The 26,807-nt window shown below is 35.5% G+C and overlaps 1 protein-coding gene across 7 annotated transcripts in view; it reads left to right on the top strand.

Moving 5' to 3' along the window:
• AKAP9 (A-kinase anchoring protein 9) overlaps positions 1-26,807 on the top strand; it is a 119,995-nt gene that overhangs the window by 54,866 nt on the left and 38,322 nt on the right. For all 7 annotated transcript variants that reach the window (XM_075419359.1, XM_075419358.1, XM_075419357.1 and 4 more), the window contains 11 exons: positions 459-564; positions 1,024-1,222; positions 3,752-3,848; positions 4,681-4,773; positions 6,236-6,607; positions 7,578-7,802; positions 9,423-9,563; positions 10,103-10,206; positions 10,928-11,133; positions 17,521-17,732; positions 23,012-23,174. In XM_075419359.1, the coding sequence (XP_075275474.1) occupies positions 459-564; positions 1,024-1,222; positions 3,752-3,848; positions 4,681-4,773; positions 6,236-6,607; positions 7,578-7,802; positions 9,423-9,563; positions 10,103-10,206; positions 10,928-11,133; positions 17,521-17,732; positions 23,012-23,174 (1,918 nt within the window). The remainder of the gene's footprint in view (positions 1-458; positions 565-1,023; positions 1,223-3,751; positions 3,849-4,680; positions 4,774-6,235; positions 6,608-7,577; positions 7,803-9,422; positions 9,564-10,102; positions 10,207-10,927; positions 11,134-17,520; positions 17,733-23,011; positions 23,175-26,807) is intronic.

Raw genomic sequence — 26,807 nt, 5'->3', positions numbered from 1 at the left:
GTATTTAATGGAGTACACTAACCAGTTCTATTTAGAGATGGTTGCAGGTCACATGTATTGATGGATATACATGTACAAAATAATATTTGTGTGTGAAAACTGCATCTTGGGCCTGAGGGGAGGATATTAGTGTCTTCCTCTCCTTAGAGGAGTAGAGTATACTTCCTCCTTAGAGAGGAAGTATAGTGCTCCTGGATTCAGAGGAATTACGACTTAACAGTTTATATTCAGGGAGAGGAGTGTGAGATTTACAGTAGACATTCTGCACAGGCTGATCAACTAGCTATAAATATATACTTGGTCATTCAGACTGTAAAAGGAAACACATTGTTAACATTGATTACACTCTCTTATGCATTGACCACCAACCCTTCTTACACATTTATAATTACAGTTAATATTTTTGCATTATTGGTAGACAGATTGTTGTCATTTGTATTTACTTGATTATTTTTTAGGTCAAAGAACCATGGCTGTCTTCATCAGAAGGGAGGAAAGAAGAGGAACCTCGCAGTATGGAAACAAGAAAGGAATGTCTGCAGACCTTTTCACAGGGTCTAATGGGTAAAAAGATGTATATGCTGTTTTTAATGTACGCACATTCAGAGGCAGAGAGAGAGAGAAGACAATGACTTTAAAGTTTAACTGATTCATAGCTTCCTGCAACTTGAAGGACATAAGAGATTTTTGCAGATTTTGCAGTATTATACTATGATTTTCTTAAATCTCTTAAATATTTTGGAATTATATTTTGTGAAACAGTTTTGGTTTAGTCTTTTTCAGTTTTACGCAGTTAAAGTTCTGTTACCCATATCAAATACGGTTTGGAAGATGGAAATAAAATATAATGGAAGATAAAGTTCAAATTATTTGTTATGGAAAAGTAATTGATATGGTATCAGAAGAAAATTTTAACTACAGTAATTACTCGGTCCATCACTGCTAATAACTTGGGAGAATTTTAATTTATACTAATGTAATTCATTCTCCCCTCCCCACCCCCGGAAAATAACCTACATATAGATCCTAAGATTCAAGAATACTGCTTGAAGGAGATAGGGAACCTTAAAACACAACTCGAGGAACAGCATGCTCAAGAACTGGAACACCTCCGGTCCTATTTCCAAGAGCAGCTGAAAGCGAGTGAAGAGAGGTACACTACAGAGATTGTCAATCTGCAGGATAAGCTTCAGCGTGCTGGGGTGTCCTCTGACCACACAAGGTATTAAATTGAATCTTCAATGCTTATAACTTTGCACTATGTACAAAAAGAAGTGTTTCAAATAGCCATTCATGTAAAGCTAAGTGGTTTACTTCAAAATTGGAGAAATTCCCTATAAACACATTACTCTTGTGTTGGTTGGTTCCTTCAAGAGTTGTTATGAGTTGTTACAAAGAAACAACATAAACATTGCAAACTAAGTAGTGTAGCATTTAGAATTTGTTACATCTTTACAGTTAATAAAGGACGATTTGATAATTGGAATAATGTATAAATATCACTTCATGTATAGGAGCGTTTTAGCAGTAATTTCACAACTTACAACTCAACAGACTACTTTTAACCCTCGAAACTCCAGGCAATGTGCTTTATATTTAAAGACACCTCGTGTAGCATAGTTGCATGGAATTGATGATTTTCTAGAATGATATGCAGCAATAAAGTTTGTGGCAAATTTGAGGTCCACTTGACATATTCTGGCTTTGACCAAGTCATGGGCCATGGGACATGCTCATCAGCCTCCTCCTGGCCCTGACCATTGTGGCCATTCAAACCTGAAAGTGTCTTGGGGGGATCCTGACAGCTGTGGAGCCAGCTGCCTTCTGCTCCCTGATTCTTCCACTGCTTCGTTGGATGTGTTCAGGGAGTGGTGGGTGCTATTGATTGTGCTCTACTCAGTGTCATCTCTGGTTTCCTGTTCTTCAATTTTTGTCCTTCGTATTCCTTCCTTTTGTTTCATTTACTGTACTGCAAATGCACTCTGTTTCTCTGCCTTTTTTTTTTTTTTATCCAAATCTCCCTTCTGTGAGAGAGAACTATGGGGATTTGATAGTCCGGTGCCCAACTGTAAAAGGGAAATGGGTAGACGCAGTGGCAATAGGAGATGCTGCTGGGAAGGGGGGAAGATTGTCTAGATGTTTCTAGAAATTGTTAAATTTTTGATATACCACAGTACTTGCTTAAAAAGCAAGAGGACTGTGGTGTGATAAATCCTTAGAAGTTGAGACAAATAAAAGTGTTTTCCTTCAACCATGACCCATCAGAACCAAACAGCTGTTTTTTCCCTTACTGTTTGACCCCAGCCGTTTTTTAGCCATCTGTGTTTTTCTATCTTTTAAACAGTTTTCCTTTCATTCCTTGAAATATGTTTCTAGTCTTCGAAATGGCAAGTAAAATAACCAGATTTTTTCTTCCTCATATGAATTAATACTTACATATATGCTTGTTTTTGAGGTGTATAAGAGGTCCAAGTTCTGCAAATGTTTATGCATTTGTAAGACTGAGGCCGTAGTTTTGTATTGTTGTTTTCCACTGTCTGCCTTGTAGAATCAGTACACATTTATTAACCTGAGCTTAGTTTTAAGGGACTGCATGGCTTCTTAATAAATTACGTTTTAATCCTTAAAAAAAAAAAAAAACAAACCCAAGCTATGAGCATTTTCAAAATTCATTTTGTGAAACTGTGTCCTTCCACACAAAATTCATTTTGGGAAACTGTCCTTCCACACAAAATTCATTTTGGGAAACTGTGTCCTTCCTGTGTTGGCCAGGACAAGTTATAAATATTCATATATGATTTCTAAATTATTTTTAAATTCATAGTTAGTGTTCTGATTTCATTCATGATAAATATTCACCCAAAATACTCAGAACTTCGAGTTGAGGAAAAAAAAAACAACTTGATGGTCTCAGTAAAACCTTAGTGGAGTTAAGATTGTAAGTCTCTCAGACAATAAACTTACCTTCTAACTTAATCTGTTTTGTACCCTGTCTTTTATCAAGGGATTCATGTCCTTTTTTAGGTGGTTTGATACTACATCTTATCCTTTTGGCAATGTACGTCTCTTAAGTCTTTTTCAATTGTAGTGAAAGGGGACCTAGAGTTTTGGTGGTGTGTGGTAGTGGTTTGGTTTTTACTGATTTATAGCGGTCTGAATGTGTGGGCAGTTTTGTTGGAAAAAACAGTCTCTGAATATATTTCAGCATGTTGGTATCTAAATATAAAATGAATCATACTGTATTTCTTACTGTTTTCTTGTGTATGCGTCATCTATATGACACAAGAAAGTGGTGCATCTGTTGATAAGCGTCAATTTAAAAGCAGCAAAATAAATATAACTTGTCTAGATTTTTTTATGGCTTCATTAACATAGCCATTCTGTTTTCTCTCATATGATTCAAACAGGCACTTTTGTCTTTGTCTTGACTGTGTATTGTTACTGAGCACAAAATATTCTCAGGCATGTTTAAAAGTAAGGTGTTTGTGAGGTGCTTGGCAAAACTGATGTTAAGGCATATTACATTTAGAGGAAGAGCTAGTGTTTGGAAGGCAGATGAATTATAAAGTCAAGTATATGGAATTAATGGCACGGAAAAAGGTGTGTTCTGAAGAAAATATTTGCAGTGTATGTTGTATGTGTGTATTCATTGAATGCATATTTGGATAGAGGAGAAATAATGTGTATTGAAATACTGATTTTTTAGCTTTTCTTTATTTATTTCCCCCCTCTTCTTCTTTTACCTTTTTAGTACATCCACAGATTCAGAAATAAAGCTAAAAGAAGCCTTCGGGAAAGTGAAGCGCACTGAAAATCTTCATCGGCAAAGAACAGATGAAGCACTGGAGGTATCGTAAAACTCAGTTGACAGCTTATATACATATGGTCAATATAATATAGATGCTTTAAGTTCTAAGATGAAACTGAAATATGGACTAATATTTGGTAGTAATAAAGTAATTATCACCTTAATACTATACTATACTGTTACACAGTCCATGTTAGAGGAAAAAGCTTTAAATTTTGGTGAAAAAAATGTCTGGAAATTATGAGCAATGGAACTTGCTTTACTGGTCCTGGGTTTAAATTGTTTTGTTTTTTTCCTCTGAAACAAGACATTTGGGTTGGGCTGCTTTTTACTAAAGTGGAAGCAAATGAGTGTTAAAATTCTGGCATTTCTTCAGGAGATTTACAATATTGTGACTTTTCTTCAAACACTAGTTATGGAAGAAGAGCTATTTATTATCCTAGTACTTTTGAACTATAGACTGCACAGTTTAGGAGAAATCCCAAAGGTCTTAGAAATCAAGTGCAGATGGAAAAGACCCCATACGTTCCTCCCTAGTACTGCTGGAAACCTGGCTCAAAATGATGCACTCTGAAAAACAGTGATGCTGTTTTATGCTGTGATCCTGTGCTTTCTCACCTTTCTCTGCATTTGACAATTTAAATAGTGCTGGAAGAGAAATAGTTGCAAACTCAGCTTTTAAAATCAATTTTGAAGTAGAAACAAGGCAAAGACTTTTACCCAGTTCATTTATGTTGTGGAACAAAATTATGTGATTTGTGTGAAATGAAGATAACCTAATTGAGGAAAAAATCTCTGTCAGACTGAAACTTTCAAAATTAGGGAAATAAAAGCGCAAATACATTATCTGAGATTTCATGGTTTTCTTACAGCTTGCTAGTGAAATTGAAATGCAGAATGATCTGGATGATGTTCAATTGCTAGAAAAACAGTATCAAGAAAGATTAGAAGAAGAAATAGCAAAGGTATTATTTTTATTTTGTTACTTTAAAATATGTTTAAAAAATACTATTTGCCACTTCTGACAAGTCAGACAGTTGCCATACCGTATGCTAACTTTTGCTTGATTTATTTACAAGGAATTATTTAATTTGGATTCTGAACAGAAAAGTCTTAAAAAAACCCAAAATCTGAAACATTTAAAGTTTTTGTTTTTTTTTTTTTAGTTGTCGGTCCTGTTCCTAACTCATAATTTCTGTTCATGTGGGGGGTGGTGGTGGTGTTTTGCTTTAAAACTTGAAAGAAAATGGACAACATGCAACCATATTTGACACTAAAATTTATTTAGAAAATCCAGAGAGTGGATTTCTTGCTACTTTGGGCTTAACAGCTGCTCAGTTCGAAAGATTTTGAACTTAACTGTTTCACACTATTTTCTGATAAGCTTTTATTGTGCATTTTAATATATTTTGTAAAATGCATAGGTTTTTTTTGATCTGGTGACATTCTCTAAAACATGAGAAGTGAAATTAAGATTGTATATGTAGAGTATATTAAATTGTTTGTGGACTGACTTATTTTTTGATTTCCAGAAAGTTTTCACTTCTTCGCGGAATGAAAAATTATCCCTGCTTTCATTATATCATGACATAAATACAAATCAAATTAACATAAATTAAAAATTGGAAAAAATAAAGGAATACTTCTTAAAAATATTTGCAGTCAAAGAAGAATGTTATAGCCAGCACTGGGTGATAACATTAAGTAATCCACATTTCTGGAGTAAAAGTTCTGTTTCTCTCAACTGCTGCCAAGAAAACACTTCTTTATGGGAAAGCAAAGTACATGGTTGGCTAGTGTTTTGTTAAGAGCAGTTTAAATTCAAAAGGCGAACTTACATTTTCTGGAAAGGAAGAGTTAGGTGTGTTCCTTTCAAGTGTAACACTTCTGTATTTATTTATACTATTTTTTTCATGCTTTTTTTAGCTTATGCTATAAATGGCTATATTCTAAATCTAGAAAAGAACTGCTGTGGCACATGGCACTGCTGTCTTTATACAGCCCAAAATTCCAAGTTAGTGAAATGTTTACAAAGGATGGGGTTTAGACAGAGGAAGCTTAGCACAGCTGCACTTATGTCAGTATGCCAGGACGTTTTAAAGTTGCCTTATAGAATCTTTTTTAAAAAGAATTAGATAATCTTGTGCTAAATATTGTTGACTGAAATACTGTTAACTGAAAATAGCATCATAGTTTATTAAACTAGCTTAAATACAGTATGTCTGTTTTAAGACATGACTGTTGATGAGATTGGCAAGATGTCTCTGTTCATTTACCTTTCCATTTGCCTTTGAAAGAAAAAAAAGAAGAATCATAGTTCAGAACTTTTAGTACTTACATTTATATTATTGATGGTCAGCAATGAGGTTTCTTCAGCAGTAGGAGATGTTGTAAAGCATAAACTAATACAGACTTTTTTTTTTTCAGGTAATTGTGTCATTGAGTGTAGCATTTGCCAAACAGACTGAATTGTCAAGAATTGCTAGGCAGAAGGAAGAAACACCACAGACACAGATTGTACATCAACAGGGAATGCATTTTGAAATTAAAAAGCAATGTAGTGAAGAAGAGGTTGACAGCCCTCTTGGAAAAGCAACAGAAGGCGGCAGCAAGCACGAAGAAGAATTGAAATCACTTTGCAAGGAGCTCAGTGAAGAGTCTGGTGAGATCATCTCACTTGGAGAACAGCTTCATTCTAATAGCAAGCCTGGTTGCGTATTAGGACAAACCACACATGAATCAGTGGTTTCTGAAGAACTTTTTTCCCATGTCAAAGGGCTTATGGCAGAAGAAAGACCAGTAAGTATGGAAAAAAAAAAATTGGCAGTGTGTAACACCATATCTGAATAATCTTTCCAATGGATTTACAGTTCATTTCAATGATAAAACGGCAAAGAAATAAGATGAAAATTCCATTTAAATATTTCCCTTTCCCTCTTAAAGGGCTGACAACTTTAGACCTAAATTATCTACCCTTCTTTCCTGAGTGCTGCCTGGCTATCACATCATTGTGCTGTGCTGTGAGGAATGGAGTAGGACACTGGTTATATGAAATTAGATTATTCCATTTCATGGACAAAACTGTATTGCAGGCAATAAATTGTATAAAGATTTTTTGTAAGCTAGGTTGTATTCTAGTGTTTATGCAAGGAACAGATTAAAAATAGTGCTTAAAGGGTTTGAGTCCCTTGCGATAAAGGATATCGGCTGAACACAAAAATTATGAAAGTAATATGTAAAATATATATTTAGTATTTCACAAACATGGGGTGGGGGTAAGGTGGAATAAATACGGTAAAAAGAAGTCATAAATTTTGACTCCACAATTTCATCCTAAATTTAATTTTTTTAATTAAATTTGTCATTAGTTAAAACAAAAATTACACTTTCAAATTTGTGTAACAGTTAAATATTCTGATCTTCTGTTATCTTCATAGTGAATAAACTGTAATATTAATGTTTTGTATGATTCTGCTCTCTCAAACTTCTGTTCTTGTACTCACACTCACACACGTGTATGTTTGCCACCGTATTTTCTGTTGAGATCCCTGACACCTAAAAACCATGAAAGTTAACACTGTTCACAGTTACTTTAAAAAAATTGTTGATTAAATGGAGAATAATTCTAAGCCTGGACCTTCCAAGAAGCAGAAAACAAGATAATGCATTCATGATAGCTAATTTGTGAAAGTATTTTCTAAAATTTATTTAAATATTTACTAGAAACTGTCGTTGAACATCAAGTGCTAATTTAGTTCCAATATTTCAGCACTACAGTGAGATGATGGCACCAGACACAGAAACATCAAGTCAGCTGTTGTTTTATGAGGAACGTTTGGAAGACATGCGACAGGAACTAGTACGGCAATATCAGGAACATCAGCAGGCAACAGAATTATTGAGACAAGGGCACATGCAGCAAATGGAACGTCAAAAAGAAAATCAAGAGCAACTCTTGGCAGAGCTTGAGAGTCTTAAAGTACAATTAGTTGAGGTAATGTGGAGTCTGACTCAAGGAGTTAGCATGGGTTGTTGAAGGGACATCACCAGGCAGATTTATATTTGTTTATACTTGTATCTTTCTATATATTGAGACACACAGATATTTACTGTATGCATGTGTACACACCCATGTGCACACACCCCCCATGTGTGTGTATGTACCAACACATACATGCATATATGTTTAAAAGGCATATTTCTTTAACTGAAGCTCAGTCAGTGATGGATCAGTTGGAGAAAACCTGCAGTGCTGCACAGCAACCAGAAGAGTGAGCGAGTGCAGATGCATTGTAAACTGTGCCACCTCTCAGATACATAGCACTGTGCAGGATGCAGGCTAGCATCCATTTACATCAATGAAGCCACCAGCCATGGCTAGAAATACTACAGAGTTCTTCGTTTTTCCTCATCCCCACTTGAGGTCTGAATTTGAACAGTATTGGTGGCTTCCTGAAGCAATGTGTTTTGGCTTTGTGGGTTGTTTTTTTGGTGGTGTTTTTTTTTTTTTTTTTTTTAAATCATGGGAGGTGAAGTGCTCGCTGACTGTTAGAATGGAATAAAATCTGCGGGGTTTAGTGGGAAACGCCACTGTTTCTTTGCCTTTTTAAAGGCTGTCACTCTGCATCTGTTCAAAGCCTATATAAGGTACGCTGATTGAAACTCATTAATTTATCTTAATAATTAAGCATTCAAAAATAATGTAATTTATAGACTTGTCTTCAAGGATTCCTTCCCTTGAGAGGCAAAGTAAACAGAATCCAGAAGAATTTGTCTTGCTCTGATTTAGTTTTGACAATGTGATGTTGCAGAAATGCACGTGGAAATAGTAATCAGTGAATTCTAAAATTCTTTGATTTCACTGTGTAGTGAAGCTTTAGGTTCCTTCAGACCTTATCCAAAACTGGTTCTGTTCTGTTTAAGTTTGGGCTCAAGGAGCTGGGGAGTCTATAGACCTGGTCAGTTGTATCTCTGGTGTCTTTTCCATCAATATCAGCTCTCTGTTTCTCCCAACTGCTTTGTAGGTGTCTTTCTATCATTTATCCTGATAATCTTTCCTTTCACTATATACATCCATTCTCCTTTTACCTCTTTGTCAATTTGCAACTGCATCTTTCATCAGGGGTTGCAAATTCCTGAAACTGATAAAAAACAGTAAGTAGAACTTATGCTGCTGGTTTTTCTCCAGTTTTTATTGCCAAGGATGTTTATCCATAAGAACTGCATAGAAGTGTATGCATTGTGTTTAAACCATGAACACTTCTAGCTCTTCTAAAAGAGAGTGTGTGTAGACTTTTTGTAAAAATAACATTTTCATCTTTTTTCTATACTGTATTATAGTATGTAATATCCAGAAATTCCTTCCAGTTTGCATTGTGACCGTGTTTCATAAAGAACATAAAAATTGTATGAAAATCTTAAGGAAGGTGTAAGATACCAAAAGTACTTGGTAGCTCTATTCCATTCTAGAAAGCTTTCAATGTCTTTGTAACCATTTAAAGGAGTGGACTTAAATTTCATTGTGCAGACTATGTAAAAAATTAGAAGTGACACGACTCACTGATACGCAGAAGCTTAAAAAATTGTGTGTGCCTCTGTAACGCTTCTTTCTTAGCGTGCCTCAGTGGAGAATGACAGCCTGGTCGCAGAGAGAGAGAGAATGCTTTTAGAAGAACTCGAATCATTAAAACAACATTCTGTACCCGGAAGAGAGAGGCTGTTTTGTGAGCTACAAAATACCAGCACACAGACAGAGGTAAATATGGACTTTGACTTTCTTGGCAGCTATGGCATGTAAAACCAGTAAGATTCCTTTTTGCTGCTGCTCTTTTTATGTCATATCTTTTTCTAAAAGATATTGGGTGTTGCTTGAACAGAGCAGGTGTAAGAAACAAGAGGTGGTACTGGTAGACATGGAATAAGCAGAAGCTAGCTTAACAGCTTGAAGGTGGGGATTATTACTATAGCTATTTGCTCAGGTAAACGCACATTTTCATATTGCTATAGCAACACCAACAGAAAATACAAGGACTGTTTAATCAGCGTAATAAAGTTCTTCATAATAGGCCCTGCCTTGGATTTCCTGTTTTATTTTTATTTATGTTTTAGTTACTTTTTCCACGTAGGAAGAATGTTGCTTGATTTGTTATTTGGTGCAGAAACTTAATTAACAAAACACAACTAATTTAGGTTTTAAATTTCATATTCTGCTGTGTATAAGTAGAATATGTTGATTCTAGCATGACAGGATTTCTGTCTTTTTTGTCTTCTCTCCCTCTGCAAAAACTTACTCAGAATGAAAATGAAAACCAAAACAATGTGAGAGAGCAGACCTTTGGGGATGAAGAGGGAGGAAGAAAGCCTGATGAAACATCTTCAGCTCTTCTTTCGAAAGAAAGGTGCTTAGAACTGTTAAGAAAACATTATTTTTTAAAAAAATTTTGAGAAGTTCTTGTTGTTAATATTTATAAGCTTTATTCTGACTGATGATTTTTTGTTCTAGATAACCATATTTCTAAGTTTACATGCTTTAGATTAAACGATGTCTCATTTTCTTTAAAGCCTAACTATGTAACAGCATAGAGGGTGAGACAAATCTTAGCCTATTTTGCTATATCTTTCGTATTACACACGTATAGAATTATATACGTCATTTATACACATGTATTTGTATACGCATTGGGTGTACATATATGAAATAAGTTTATATGAATATGATTGTTGTATTTGATAACACCTTCTGACTGTTTTGTAACTTTTTTGATCTGCTTAGAGGAACAATCTTTTTAACTGTCACTTTGAGAAAAGAGTAAGTTTATAATGAATACCAGGCAAATGTAGACCTCTGTTTGGAAAGAATAACTAGATAAAATACCAAGATAGAAGTAGAAATACTGATAAATAATTTGACTTTTTACATATTTTTATAAAAAGAACTAACATTTAGCACAAATGTGCTTTTAATATTTATGTATATGATGTGGGTTTTAGTCTTCAAAAAAAAAGCTTATTTTTAGTGTTTCAGCTGCAAATCTTTCCTGGTTGTGAGGGTGTACAGGGCATAAAAAACACTTTGAAAGCAGGGGAAAATCAAAGGACTGATTAGTTTCTGTCCTGCAGGCATGTTTTTCAGAAGGCTAATGAAAAACTCATGAAGATTGTTTTAGAAGTTGTGAAGACAACTGTAGCGATGGAGGAGACAATTGGTCACCATGTTCTTGGGTTACTGGATTGGTCTGGGAAAGTCCAGCCTTCCAAACCAGCTGGATGGGACACAGAGACAGAGGATTCAGTAAAACCGTGTATCCGTGTGGGATATGAAAAAGGTACCGATTGTATGGTTTTCTATTTCATAACAAGTAGCATTTGCATACTTTTATTATATATTTCAATAAGCTTAGTTTTGAAATTTTTAATTAAAAATAAACTTTTTTTTTATCTATTTGTCATTTGAATGCATATAACATCTCTGCTGAAGAGACAGCATTTCGGGAGACATCTGGGTCATGCTCCAAGCCAGTTACGACTTCTATCTAGGGTCCTGTTGTAAAGCCTGCAACAGAATGGGAAGGTGGTTGAGAAATATGAAAAATAAATATGTTCCTGTTGAAGAAGGCAAAGACAAAGAATGAAACTTAGCTCCATGGCATCTTCTACCAACTTTACACCTTCCTCTGTATGTTTGGGGAATGGGGACTAGTGCCAAAGGCTCTATATCTACTAGTGCACTTAATGTACGTAGGGATGTTGCTGGTCACTGAGGCCAGCTGGCATGGGACAGCCTGTATGTATATGCTTGTGGACTTCTTTAGCCCTCTAAAGAGGGTGGTTGCTTGCAAATAGCCTTTCGGAAACAGCTCCAGGGACTTTGTAACCACCAAGACTTGCGCATCAGCTGTTTGGAGGAGTGCTAGCTGGCACAAGCCTAAAGGAGCATTTTAATGTTGTAGCTAGTTGCTTACCAGTGTCTAAGAACTCTCCCAGGCTCTGTTTAATTTCTTGTGGTTGTACTAGGATAGTGTCTGTACATTTCCCTTTTGAACAAGAATAGGTATTCAATCATATTGCCATTTAGATACAATTTAGGTGCCGTTAAGGTTGTTTGCGTTTGTCCTGGATCTTATAGGGAGGCAATGTACAACAGATCAGCTCAGCCTGAAGCACATTATGCATCTCATTTGGCTGGAATTTTAACTACTGTGAATGAGAAAAAAGACTGGAAGTCAAATACTACATTTCAGTATTTAAAAAGTATCTACCACAGAGTAATAATATGAATGGTAAATAAAGATGAACTTTACTTCTTTCATTCAAAATGTAGATTATTAAATATTATTGATTCCCTCTGGCTTTAAATATAGGTCACATTAAGCCTTGGAGCAAGTTAAGAATGGATGTATGACTTTGTGGCACAGTACTCTCTCTCTCAGTTGATTACTGAAAAGGTTATCTACGGTGAAATGTGTGCAGCTGCAGTCTAAGAATTCTTGAATTCTTCAAGTTAACAACACTTTGGTGCTTGTACTGGTGTTTCATTAAAAAAAACTCATAACTTTTGTTTTCTGCACATGTCACTGTATTTAATTGTGAGGAAAATTATTTTTTGGAAACTCAGACTTCTGAGGCTTTGCCTTTCTCCCCAAGGTTTAGATTGGATAACTAAGCTTTTGGCCTTAATTTTTGGTGCTTGTCCAGTAGACTTTAAAGGCTGAGAACATCTGCTACTACAATTGAAGGAATCGCTTCTTTCAAAATGAAGTATTCTTGCACTTTACTTTGGGGATAGAGTTTTCTTATGTTAAAGCAGTTAAAAGTATCTTCAACCACTGGCAACTGTTTTGCACGCAGTGTCCTAGCTAAGTGGTATAAGGAGCAATGACCAGGCTCTAAGTTTACCGCCATCTCCTTTTGTTTTCTGAGATAGTTTTAAATTATTCTTTGTCTTCCTTGTGTTCTCATTGTGTAGTCTGAGGTGTGTAAAAAAGTATTGTGATTTTCACAACATACATTGCCGAAAGAGATAAAAACTTGTTCTGGTTATGAAGGCAGTGATCACAGGTTGTCACAGTTACATGTATGGTGGCGCTACTGAACCTGGCTCATAGTTATATCATGCCAATTCAGAGAACACGTACTGTTGCTTTTCTCCCTCATTCTCATTTGCTAAGAGTATTGCTCCCTTTTCTCAGATAATAAATACATCACTGTATGTACAAAGTGCTAGGACATGATTGTTGCCCTTCGTTACTCTCATGCATGCTTAATCTGCACGGGCATGTATTTTAACCTGTGCATGTTACTGTATTTTCTAATATCTAGCAAAACAGATCTTCCTTCTTAATTACTTAGGAAATCTGTAGGAATAAATTTGTACCAGTAAAATTCTAATAACAAAATAGAAAAAGTAATGTGTTTAATAAAGTGAATTCTCTCTGATCTTCTGAACGTAATCCATAGTTACTGACAAGCAAAACTCAGCTTACTGGTTTTGCTGAGTTTCAGCATTTTTAAAAGCTGGATCGTGAAGGTCATATACTTACAACCACAATCTGATTTATAAAGCATAGAGGGGTTTATCTGGGATTTTGCCTAGGTTAATGGCTAACACAGGATTTTATTTCTTGCAGAGTGAGTAAAGTTCAAATTTCAGTTGTAAAACATATTGGTGGTGAATAACATTTGTGCAGAGTAATCTGGTGAGTTAATTACATCTGAAGATTTGGGCCAGGACTCATCGTGACAGAGCCAGCAGGCTTTGCTGTTCTCCTCCCTCAGATGTTGTTACCTGGGGTAGAAGGACTGCAGTAAGGCAGGTTGCTCTGGAGAAGCCTCTGCAGTTATGGCATTCCTTGAACATTAGACCCTCTTACCTACTTTCTGGGCTCTTTGCTTCCAAACAGTGTGCCAGAAACAAGGTGGTAAATAGCTTTATGCACTTAACCGCCATAAAACTGATTTTTTTGATTTCAGCGTGTACCCACTAACCTTAATTCCTCAGTGGAATCCCAGGAGTAAACTGAGATACTAGCTCTACATGAAAATATGTATTGCTTCATAAATGTCAGTTGGCAGCTCATAAAAAACTTCTCTATCTGAAACTTCTGGATAAGCACTGTGTAATTAAACACTGTTCTTAAGACTTGGTGGGCCGTGACGTCTGACATGCTGAACTGCAAGCTTCGTGGCAAAGGAAACCATATGAACCTTTGTGGGTTTGGTGTTTTGTTACAAGGAGAGAGGTTGTGCAAGGAGAAGGCATTTTACTTGGGCCAGTTATATTCTATTTATTATTTTGTGTTGACTGAAAAAGAAAATTGAGGGACAGAGACTTTTGTTTCAGTTCAGTTGGGGTGAGAGACTGAGCAGCATTATAAAGAGTAGTAAAATGGGAGTTAGGCGTTCTACTGCCAGGGGCAGTTAACAAGACTTCACAACATTTCTATTTCTTGCTTCCACCACTGAAAATCTTCTGGAAAGAGGCTGTACGAAGATGCTGTGTACTGAGGATATTTTCAGGGGAAAAAGATACAGAGATTTTCCACTTTGCAGTTGCAAAGACGTTTAACGTGAACTCCTGTTCTTAAGTGCCACTTTGTAGAAATAATTACATGGGCATCTACATTTGTCATTTGCCGTTGTTTTTTCTATTTGAGTTGCCAACCCTACAGTATAATACTTTTTGGTTTTCCTTATTTATCTTTGAGAGTAGTAAAGTTTCCATGTGCAAAATTATACTTTAGGCGACAGCTCTCTTTTTCTTTTCTCATTTTCTATAGTTATATTTCAGGTCAATTATGATGTTTTGTTCTGAAATTTTTCATATAACAAAATTATATTTTAAAATAGATTTGTTTTGTATTTATCCGGAAGAAATGGAAGCAAATTACAGAAGAATTGACATAAGCAAAACAAGAGTTTAAAGTCTTGTTATGAGTTCTTGGGGGCCAAATTATACTGTTCTGGTCAAAAGTAATAATATTGGTGATACTGTTAATGTAAGAGACATATTTTAGACCTGGTGTTTAAAAGATTACATTCCAAGCAGGCATCAATGTTTTGAAGATTTTCTCTAAAAGTTTCCAGACAGCCAGAAGTTTCGATTATTTTGCAACAGACTGCAAATTTCTGCAGTTTTGTGTTATGTTTATTTTTGTATTTGACATACACTCGTCATTGCACAATTCAGCTGTACTTTTGAAGCACATAATTTACTAAAATATAAGGGTTATAGAATATGAATTACGGGTTAAGCCTGAGAGGGAAAACAGGAACATTACATAGATACTTTGCACTCCATCAAGAAAGAATTAGATTGTGCAATAACTAATATGTCATTGTTTTATCTTGTTTATAGCTGTGCTACTGTACTGTGTGCTTTTATTTTGTGAGATCTCTGAAGCTGAGCAGGGTCTTGCCTGGTCAGTACTTGAGATGGGTGGCCTCCAGAGACCATCAGGTGCTGCAGTAAGTCTGTCGGTGGCTCTGTAGGGAATTTATTTTCCTTCAACAAGGTCTTTAACCAGCACTTTGGCACAGCATTTGGAAATACTTATGCTGCTGGATGTCCATCTTAAATGAAGGTCCTTTCTACTCTGAGGATATTAAAGCTTCTGCATCACTATTGGTATTTGGAGACACCCAGAGACCACCCAAATTTGGGTGGCGAGAAATCAGAATGCTGTTGAATAAAAAATATGAAATTGTTCATTTTGCAGCCTTCCTTACACTGTAGGGCGGTGCAATATGAGGATCTTGTGGGAAAGCCTTTATGTTGTACAAATCCATTGCAAATATTTAGTGTACTGGCAGAAAACGACTGCCAGCCACTGCTAGGGTGACTCCACTACAGTAGTTTGTGGCTGAAGTTCCAAAGTGCAATATTCAAAAGTGCTGTGAAATCCCGTGTAGGTGAAAGGTGCCATGTGAATGTATATTCTATTCATCTGGTTATCCATTCCATTCATGCATATAGTGTGCTTCTGTTTTTTCTCTTTGGAGCGTGAAAAGATTTTGCAAAATTCTATCCCACACATCTAAAAGGAGATATGAAACAGTAATGATATAAGTAGAAGGAAAAAAATTACTAAATACATCTGCATTTTAAAATTTTAGTAATTACTAGCTGAACAATACAAAACCTTTCTAAATTAAAATTGGTGTAGAATAGTTTGTTGTCTATGGGTCATATATACAGCTGCATCCATAACAAAATAAATGTGTAGATAGGTTATTTTCAGAATATTTGCAGGTATAAAAGTATAGTAAGTAAAACAGGTGGTTTATCGTGTTGCAACTTGTTTAAAAAAAAAAACAAAACAAAAAAAAATTGAAAACTAGAATCTGACTTTCTTGCTAGATTCAAACATCAACAAGAGACCTCATATTTCTAATGTTGTTTGCATGCCTGGTTAAGAAGCCAAAAGCAAGTATAAGGAAATTGTATCCAACAAGAGTACTAACTACATTTTTAAAGGCAATTTGTGAAATTGACCTATTATAATTTCTTTTCATTGTCTGTAACTAAACAAACTGTTCCAGTTCAGCAGTCACAATTCATGGAGTAACCAGGAACTTAAATTCAAAGATAACACAGCTTTGCAACTTTATGGCTAAACAGGCATTGACTGTTCTTAACTCATGTAGTCATACTGCTGTTTCCCAAAAATAAGGTATTTTTATTTTATTTTAAACGTGTTTCAAAAATATACTTCATTAAAATAAATTGTAATTTTAAAAGCTTTCACAAGACATTTATTTCTGATATTTTAACAGCCTAGTGACATGACACTTCTTCATTTTTAAAAAAATATATACTTATCTACCATCGTGAGGTACTACTGTATCGTTATTTCATACTGAAAGTGTGATTTTAAAGCATCTCAGGAGTTTGCTTTCACTTGTCTTACTTAAATACAGCCCTGAATTATACATATGACAAACTTACTGTGTTCTAGATGGATTGCTGTTGGTTTAATACCATAGGCAAACGTTGTGTCTCCTGCTTTTCAGACAGAATGGATGATGCCCTTAAACTGAATCAGACATCAGAAGACTGAGAAGTAGGCAGGTGCCAGGTGGCCCATCAGTAGGGGACAGTTGCAGTCCCCCTGCACTGTACTTGATTTGTTCAGCTACCCATTTTAATCAATTTTCAGTTCACTAATAAGAGTGCTGAGTTTTGATGTTCTGTATTCTAGTCTGACCTGGGAAGTTGTCTGAATTATGTGCGTGTCTCTCCCTTTACTTGAGTCTGTGTTTTTGAATCACTAACTTGAACAGTTTTGTATTAATGCACACTAACAGAGCTGGCATTGGTGAAACAGGGACTGACAGTCTGTTGCTTTTTTTTTTACCTGGTTGTATTTTAAAGATTATCTTGCAAGTCATTATTGCAAGTTATTCAAAGTAGTAAGGGTTTCTGATAGTAACAAAGGTTTAAAGATGAGCCTCAGAAAAGTGTATTGAAAGGATGTCTAAAATATTCTCTGTTAGTATCTCCTTTTCTCTTTCCCTTCTGCTTATTTTTAGTTGACACATTGTGTATCTTGTTTGTGCAGGTTTTAGTATGCAGTATTTCCCTTTCTGTCTTTGTGACCAATACAAATATTTTAATAGCTTTATGACTTGTCTTTCTAATCAGAACTCAGATGTACAGTTTTTCATGTTTTGAGGTGATAAAAGTCTGTGTGAAAAGGTAACTATTGTTTTTCCAGAATCCTGTTCCTCATATCATGGTAGTAGTATGGGAGATGATGATATTAACATGTGGTCAGGAGCAACGGATGAAGGACTACTGAGCCAACATCTTGCAGAAAGTGGGGTAGAAATAGATCCTGAAAATGAAGAACTCATTCTCAATATTACTTCTCGACTACAAGCAGCTGTTGAAAAGCTTCTGGAAGCTATCAATGAAACTGCAAATCAGGTAAGGTGATCTAATAGTGGAGCATTTTGAATTTTGTGTCTCAATTTTTTTGTTTTGTTTTGTTTTTCTCATAAATGTGTCTTCATAAGCCTAAAACCTGTAGGCTTACTTTGAAAGCTGAAACGATACTTCAGGTTCCCAGCACCCAAAAAAGTCTGCTCCAGCGTGACTTTACTGATTAATTTAGATTCATGTTAGAAATCTGCTTTGGACTGCAGAGGAAGCCTGAATTTGGGCATGTTTATCAATCTAGGGCATTCTTTCATTGCTCATACGGGTCATCTGCATTCTGCTGCAATCCAGAGATGAGACAGGAGGTGTCAGGGCACATTGAGCTGGCCCTTGTGAAGAAGGAGGATTAAGGGGACCTGTGCTCTGTTCTCTTGACAAACATTTTCGTCAATTGGCTTGCTGAAAAGTTGGAGCTCTCCTACTATCTCTTCCAACTATGATTTAAACATGGCAGGTTAAGCACACATCCACCTTGCTATTAGAAAAGGAGTCTGTGCTCCAGCTCTCTGGTGTTTATGGGAGGTACATGACTCATGAATAGTCTCCAAAAAAGAGACAGTGTATGGGTACTCCTTTCCGTTTGCTATAGGGAGTACTTTGCATGGTGGGATGTTAGTTGCTTTCTGGAGTACTTCCCTGTTAGTTGAAATGGGAGCTATATACCTATCTCAGTCAGTTCAAATCACACTGCTTGCATGATGTGCTTCGCTTTTGGATGATGGACATCTCAATTTGAAAGTATCTCACTGTAGCTTTTTAAGTCAGTCTCTCTTGAAGAACTTGGTCTTTAGAGACACCTCTTTAATCTGAGACTAGAATTCAAAGGACACAGTGTGTTTTCTGCTACAGACCCATCTATTAGTAAACCTAGTAATTATATTACTTTAAAAGTCATTGCTTTCATATCTCTGGGTGTAAAATGTGTAAATCATAACTATTAGAAATGAAGGAGAAAAAAGTATGATGATGAAAGTAATGTGAAAATTCAGCTGTCTGGTACATTAAAAGTTTTAAGCATTGAAGTGTTTATTGCTTTTGAAAAATACTTTTAAAAAGAAGTTGATATTTTTTTTAAAAAAAAGAAAAATATAAAAGACTAATTTTGTGACTTACTGAACTTAAAAATCATTTAAATACAAGTTCAGCAGCCCCCCTCTGGCTTACTAAAACAAGTAGTCTGGTGGATCTTGTAAATTAGTTTCTTAATTGCATTTATTTGCAAACTCATTCTGCAGCAGATTTCTTCTCTTTGAGTGTGAGTTCAATTAAAAAGAGGTGTTTGGCTTTTTGAGGTCTTTTTTCAGCTTAAGGCCTAGCATTACATAATAATAAAAAAGGATACACAGATACTCCAGTATATGGAGTTCTTAAAAGAAATACAGTTACACATTTGTAGGAAATCTAGCATTTAAAGAACAGATGAGACAGACAAAAACACCTTCTAAGTTTTACAGTAATTAAGAATGTTAGTGCTGCAATTAAAAAAGTATTGTCAATTATCCATTCCACTTGGCGCTTTTTTCCGAACATTTTGCTGCTGATCTTTAAATGCAGTGGTTTTATACATAGCTCAAATTATTTTCTTTTTGTGAATAATATTTTTACTGTAAGTATTTACTTTTCATGATACCACTGAAAATAATCAGTATATTCTAAGCAGCTTATTTTTATTTATTTTCAGTTCATCAGGAAAGTTTATTTTCACTTAATACTTTGTAGCTGAGACCTTGTCAATACCAGTAACAGAGTTATGTTTTGGCTCAAACACTATGCACACTTGTGTTTTTAATGAATATGAATTTCACAAACCTGGATTTGTCCCTGATGATCATATCTGTTTTTTTAGAAGTAAATGAGATGTTAATCTGTTTGAACATTTTTCCACAGTATTAAGTATAAATATTGACATCTTTTCTGTCTGTTCTGCAGAGGTACTTTGCAAGCATTCAGGCTTGTCTGCTTTGGAATGTCAGTTGTGTGCTTATTGGATTATATACAGTTCCTTTATATACCACAGTTTTGTAGGTGACCTGACAATTATTCTTAAATATTCAGAAACTGAATGCTTTTTAAAATACTGCAGGCTAGAAACAAATAATCTAAACCTAATGACTGGTAGAAAAGATTCTTAACCTTTCCTCTTATTCAGTTGTGTTGTGCATACGAACATGTACTCATCTTTTAAAATAAAGGAGTGAGAGAAACTTGGCAGAATCTTCAAAGTAACTGTTTGAGACCTGTCTGAACATGAACTTTCAGACCTGAAGTGCAGTTTGAATCTTTTCGAGCAAGGCGTGTAGTGGGCGTATTAATTCAAATTCCACCTGCTGGTGTTATGTACAGGTAAATAAATCAGGCCCCGCCCCTGAACTCTTTCTGTTGGGAGATACTAACAGGAAGCCTTTAAGCTAGCAGAGTATGAGAAAGTTCTTCCTGTTGGATTAGCTCCAAGAACAAGAATGAAGGCCAATAATGACATACCTGTATTTCTCTTTCATTTGCTGTAGTGGAGATGGAAAATAATTTTTAGTTTCTGTTCTGCTAGCTCACTTGTCTGCTGCAGGATACCTGTGCAGGCAAAACACAGTTATGCTTCCTTGCCTTGGAAATTACCTGCCAGCTGCTATTGGAAGATTTCTGTTGCTTTTTCATGTGAAACTTCTCTAAGAAGGATTTTTAGGAGTGACTATTCAAAGTTTTCTTGCACCTCTCTCTATTTTGGATTACTCTGCTCGTGAATTACTCTGCTTGAGGATGGGGTCTGCTGGCTCTGAGTAGGTTTGTCACCAACAGAGCTGATACGTGTCTTCAGACTGTTAAGTGTACATGTTCTGTTACATATGCTTGTTAGAAATTTCTAAAACCAGCCTAGCTAGTGCAAAATACTCATGTGAGAGTTGAGAAGGCAGCAACAGCAATATTTTTTGGAATGGATTCTTACCGCACCTACTGGGCATCTAATTTGTTTAGTCATTTGTGGACTGAAGGCCAAGAAGAAGATATATATGAGGTTGAATCTCGTGTGCCTTTACCATATCCTTTTCCCTTCACTGAACACTTGGACGAGAATAATTCTGTAGTTGTAAATACTTCAATTTTTCACTTCAGCCATAAAAAAAATGGACACATATTAAAAGTTGTCTCTAAAATCTCCTTGCCTACACCTCCCTATTCAGTAAGTATAAATATTTTTAAAAGACATTGTATTTTAAACCAGCTTAAATAGAAGAGAATGCCGTGAAAAATGATACAAACTTGTCTCTGTTGTTAAAGTTATTATATACTGCTGACAGGCTTTTTTCCTAAAAGATTTTTAATGGGCACTGAAAAAGCTTTGATTATACAATTCTCTCTGTTCGTTTCTAACAAAAGAAATTTGGCAGAGAGAAATATATTGAATTATAGAGATTTGAGATCTCTTTTTAAAGCTGTTCGGTGGTATTTATTACATTTTTCTCACTGTGAATAATTTACAGGGGGGAGGGGGCACAACTGCAGTCAGTTAAAATTGTTACTTTGTAACTTTCTTGCACTGACTAGTGACCTTAACTAGCACAAGCTTGCTAATGGTTTCCAGTGATCCCGTGGAGAAATGTTTGTTCTTGAAAATTCGTTTTCATGTTTGTGCTTCTCTTTGGTTTTGCCGTCTGATATTTTTAATAATACCTTGAGTTGTCATTACTGAAAATAACTGGAGAATAATTTTTATTCTGAGTTTTAGTTGGAATATTTGATGCATTTGAGTAAACCATTTTTATGGTTGTCTGTGTACAGTAAACCTATCATATACGCTGTGATTTTTAACATATCTCAAACCAGTGCAGATTTTGAACTGCATTATTTATACCTTTCTTTAAATCCTGTCAGAATAAGTAGTCCACGGTAATGATGTCCATCTAGAAAGGAATGCTGTAGAAAAAAAATCAAGTCTTTAAATTCAGTGCATTATAAAAGAGAATAGATTGATTATTCAGACATTTTCTCAGAATGTGATTTTATTTCGAGGTGGATAATTTTGTGTGCCATGTTCTATGAAATGTTCCTAACCCATTTTTCTGAGATTTTAAAGCAAGTTAATCATACTCTTGAACTTAGCTGGAGATGGTCAGAAAGCTTTTATTTTTGAAGAAATTGAGAGAAAGAATACGTTTACAGAAAGCGTAGCAAAGCCACGGATGTTGCTACCTTACAAATATCTGCCAATATCCATAATATTAAACAGGAAAAGACAAAAAAAAAAAAAAGGCAGGGAGAGGAACAAGAAATATATGTTGTTTCATTTTATGAAGTTGTTCTGATTCAAAATAAGTTGTCTTATTTTGAACACAAGCCACACTAAGAACTCATGCATGGTTCAGCTCTGACAATTTGTGTGTCCCTCAGAGAGATGAATGTAAGCTGTAAATGTTAACAGTTGAGAAGTAGAGATCGTCTTGGTAATTGATTCCAGTTTGTTGTTACCTTAGATGAACACTGTGTGTGATCAAAACCTCTAACATTAGAGTGATGTTCCTTCTTTGCTATTTTGCTTTTGTAATTCTAATTTTCATTCCTTTTGAAATTATCACTTTGGTTATGTATAACCTAACCAAAGTACTGGCAGTAAGTATACAATTTTATGTATTTCAGTCCTGGTTTTCCAGTAGTTTAGTGACGTAGTGAGATTGCATTAACTATTGACCCATCAGACAAGCAGAGAAGACTAAAAAAATCCTTAGTAATTCTGTTAGGGGGGCACAGCTGGAAGAAGCATTGTTTTACTGCCTTGTTGGTTGAAAAGTGCAGTATATTCAAAATTCACATTTTCCTGGTGTTCCCATTTATCTTAAGGAGAAAAAAGAGATGAAACATCAGTTGTGTTAATTTATATCAAAACTTCTGTCAGTTTTATGCAATGTTTTTTGTCCATTCTAAGTGTATGGTGGGTGATACCTTACTCACATTTAGCACAAAACTCATACGTAAATAAAGGTGAATCTAGCATAAACTCATAAACCAGGAATTACCGGAACAAAGACACGGATTTAGCCAGGTGGCTTATTGAGGTCTCTAGACTGACAAAGCCTGTTTACTGAGTCAATCTTCCTGTTGTAGTCTGCATATGTGTGTTCAGTAAAGATCTTCTCGAATGTCCAGTGAAGTTATGTGAAACTTCTTATCACACTGTAAAGCAACTGCTAATTAAATAGGAGTAATAGAATAGTTATTTATCAGAAGACCCTTGGACCCTTGGTTTATCTAACTTCCATAATTTTTTCCTGTGGTAGCTTGAACATGCTAAAATTACTCAGACAGAACTCATGCGAGAGTCCTTCAAAAAGCAACAAGAGGCCACAGAATTTATCAAGTATCAGGAAGAACTGCAAGAACGTCTTCATGAAGAAACCAAAGCCAGAGAGCAGTTGGCTTTGGAGCTTAGTAAAGCTGAAGGTGAGTAGCTTATTTGATGAGTTGTTGAACTCTGCACTCACTTGCCTGTTAATTAAGTAAAGAAATAGTAAAGAAATTATAAATTAGATCAATTTCTTTGCAAATTTTAGAATGTTATCAGCCTTCTGGATAGTTATGGACAAGATGACCTCCAGAGGTCCTTTCCAACCTCAATCACTATGATTCTGTTTCCTGACTTTGTCTCACTTATCATTATCTGACTTATTAAAAATAATAGGCTGTGTTATTATCCTCAAAATTAATTTATTTCATCATAACATGTCTGTTTGTGCAGACAAGCTTAAATATTAACTTAGAACATAGAATCATAAACAGTTGAGGCTGGAAGGCACCTCTGGAGATCATCTTTTCCTACCTTCTGCTCAAAGCAGGGTCAGGTAGAGCAGGTTGCCCAGGACTGTGTCTCTTCAAGTTTTGAATGTCCACAGCCTCTCTGGGCAGCCTGTTCTAGTATTTGACCACTGTCAAAGGGGGGGGGGGGGGGGGGGGGGAAGATTTTTTCTTATGTTGAAATGCAATTTCCCATATTTCAGATTGAGCCTGCTACCTCTTGACCCTAACTTAGTTCCACACAAACATGGATAAAAACATAGAACCTTCATTCTGAATTTGATGATATGGTGGTGATAATTTTCAAGTTGCACTCCTTTTAAAGTGATCTTTTTAAGTGTATTTGCAGCTATATTAAGGAAGCAATTAAAACTGTAAGGTGTTACAATAGGGGAAATCTAATAATCTTTTTTTGACATCAGGAAAATATGTTCAATACTGACAATCTGTTCTTTAGAAGTAGCTTTACTGTTTCAGTAGCTGAATGCTTTGTTTCCACCCAACATTTCTACCATTATCTCTTTGTAACTGGCAGCTGCAAAAAGGTGCAATAAGCACCTACCCTATAGGTAGGATCTCTGTAGTAGTAAGCAGAAGGATATTTTGATTAGTTCTGAAGCTCAACAGGCTTCTCTGTTTCCAGGTGGGAGCATAGGGTTGGTTTCATAGCCAATTATTATTCCTGGAGAATGTTACCCTGCCAGGCATCCTCCTCTTTTTACATGGACAGATAATCCAACATGAGTTCACACACTATTAATAGCTGGGACACACATAACCTGAAAAGAAGTGCAGGTTTCAAAGCCATGTGTCTAAAATGTGGTGCAAGGGACAGTCGGTAGCTGGTCAGTTCACACAGCATAAATGTAGCGTGTCATTAGCACCAGTACTGGCTGCAGCATTTCAGTGGCTTTAGCAAAACTAGAAAGGAAGAAAATTTATTTCAGAGGGAGTAGATTAAAATCTGAAAGAGACATTATTACTTTTTTTTATATTAAATTCAGAGTGAAAAAAAATCTTGTGTGAAACACTTCTTAACATGCGAAAAAGATTAAATCTTCCACCAAAATACAGATGACCTAAGAATTTATATTCTTGTATGGATGGAGTTAAAAACTCTTAAGCATTGGTGAATTTCAGAACATAGACAGCTTTTATTTTGTTGCTGCGTTCCTTGGAGGATAATATTTTTGTCTTGATAGAATTTTTATTCACAGATCTTCAATAACAAAGTAAAATAGACTAATACATTAGAACAAAGCAGAGAGGTTAGTGTTAAGTTTTCTTTAAAGGTAGGAATCTGTCATAATGTCAGAGCTGTCTGCATAGTGTTAATTCTAGAAGTAGCATTAAAAAATAGGGATAGAGACTAATTTTATTAAAAAATATTTATTATGAGCTAATCTCTGTTGCTTTGCCTTCTGGGTCTGTATTTTTTGTCTTAGGTTCTCCTATAAGAACTATGAGCTTGTCCTTTCATTTACAATAAAGACATTTCCATTTGTGCAGGACACTTTTGCGAAGAGTGCATGCATAGTTGTATTTGAAGATGACATCCCACAGAAAAAGATCTGCTTATTATCATTTTTTATTTTTGTATTTTTGTTATTTTTATCTTATCGCCACTAGACAAGTAAAAAACCTAAAATTAATTAGGCTTTTCTCTTGAGCAGTGCACTTCTTTTATAAACAGAAGTGCGTTGCTCAAGAGAAGAACCTAGTTAACTTCTGTTACAAACAGAAGTGCAAACAAACTAATAGCAGCAAAGTAACTGCAGACTCTTATTAGATGCCAGTTTGTAGATAATGGGATTGACCATATGTAAATGAAGCCAAAATTTACATATAAAATTTTATTAAATGCTTGAAATATTCCATCAGAGCCTGGTTTGGAGGTATAATATAGAAGTCAAGTATGTATTTTTTGCTAGCAAAGAAAGTATATAAAACACAAAAATCTAGTCAGAGCTATGAAGCTGTGTTTTGCACTTGCTGGATTTTAGCTGATCATGTTTTATTTGGGAAGAAAACTTGGAAGCTTATAAAGTGGAAACAGTCTTCAAAAATTAGCTGAAATATAATTGTAATCAGAGCAATAGCAGTGTCACTTCGTAAGACTTGACAGACTGCCTGTGTTGATTTGGTTCATGAGCAGTTCTGGAATATAAGAGACAGAATTTTATGTTAGTTTTAGCCCTTGATAGATGTATTGCACGGTTGAGCTTTTGAGTTAGCTGCATTTTTATGTCATATGTAGAGATTTAATTCAGTTCAGTCTTTTGCCGGAATTCACCTGGTTTGTCCCTCTTATTGCTTTAATGCTTTGTAACTCCTGAATTAATTAAATCTTTTTTCATCCTTTTTTTCTGTGAACTGACATTAATACACTTCTGAATGATAGGCACTTTTGTGTTGTTGTTAAGAAAACAAAAATGCCACAGAACTGTTTTTATTTAATTCCTTCTGCTCATTGAACTGAGTAGTGAGCATACTCTGACAAAGACAAACTACATTCTCTTACCAAATTCCTTAGATAGGTGTGCAGAACAATGTCTTAGTTCATTATTACATCTGATGGTACTTTGTCTTCTCTTGAGATAAAATGGTGTCATTTTTGATCATTTCTTGCTTATCACAAAAATTGCTGCAGCTGAGACATTTTCAAACCTCTGGTGTTTTAGTGGTGTCAAATATGACTTATGTGATAGAAAAGCTAATGCCAATTTGTTCACTGAACTCTGTCAACTTTCATTACATCTCAAAAAAAAAAAAAAAAAAAAAGGAGAAGAAAAAAAAAAAGGCAGGAGTAAATACCGCAACACGTGATCATAGCAGATGACTTATTTGTTGTTCATACCTTTCTCATGGATGTGTGCACTCCATTTAACCTAGGAATGCCCTCTCAACTTCCAATCTTTTAAGTACTCGTGAACAGCATCTGATATGGTGGGAATAACTACCAGCATTTGTACTGTCTCAAATTTTTGGAATGCTGTTAATGATGTTTCTAGTTCAGCATTTTTTGTTTCAACAGCCAGTCCCTCTGTGTGGCTGTGCTGTCTGTGAATCTTAAGTCTGGAAAAGAAGATTGGTCAGCCATGCTTGATTGTTATGCAGGAGGACCAGACCTGTGTTTCTCAGACTGTATATGCAAAGACCACTGTTACTCAATTTCCTTCTTGATAGCTTTCATCTGGTATGGAACTAAGTGCTCATAGAGGTTTTGTTTTGTCTACGTTGATAACAGATGCAAACATCTTTCGTTTTTCTATATTCTCAAGC

The sequence above is a fragment of the Opisthocomus hoazin genome, chromosome 4 (genome assembly GCF_030867145.1).
Source record: "Opisthocomus hoazin isolate bOpiHoa1 chromosome 4, bOpiHoa1.hap1, whole genome shotgun sequence".
NCBI classification, from domain to species: Eukaryota; Metazoa; Chordata; class Aves; order Opisthocomiformes; family Opisthocomidae; genus Opisthocomus; species Opisthocomus hoazin.
The sequence above is the reverse complement of the archived record's forward strand: the minus strand, read 5'-3'. Positions and strand labels throughout refer to the sequence as shown.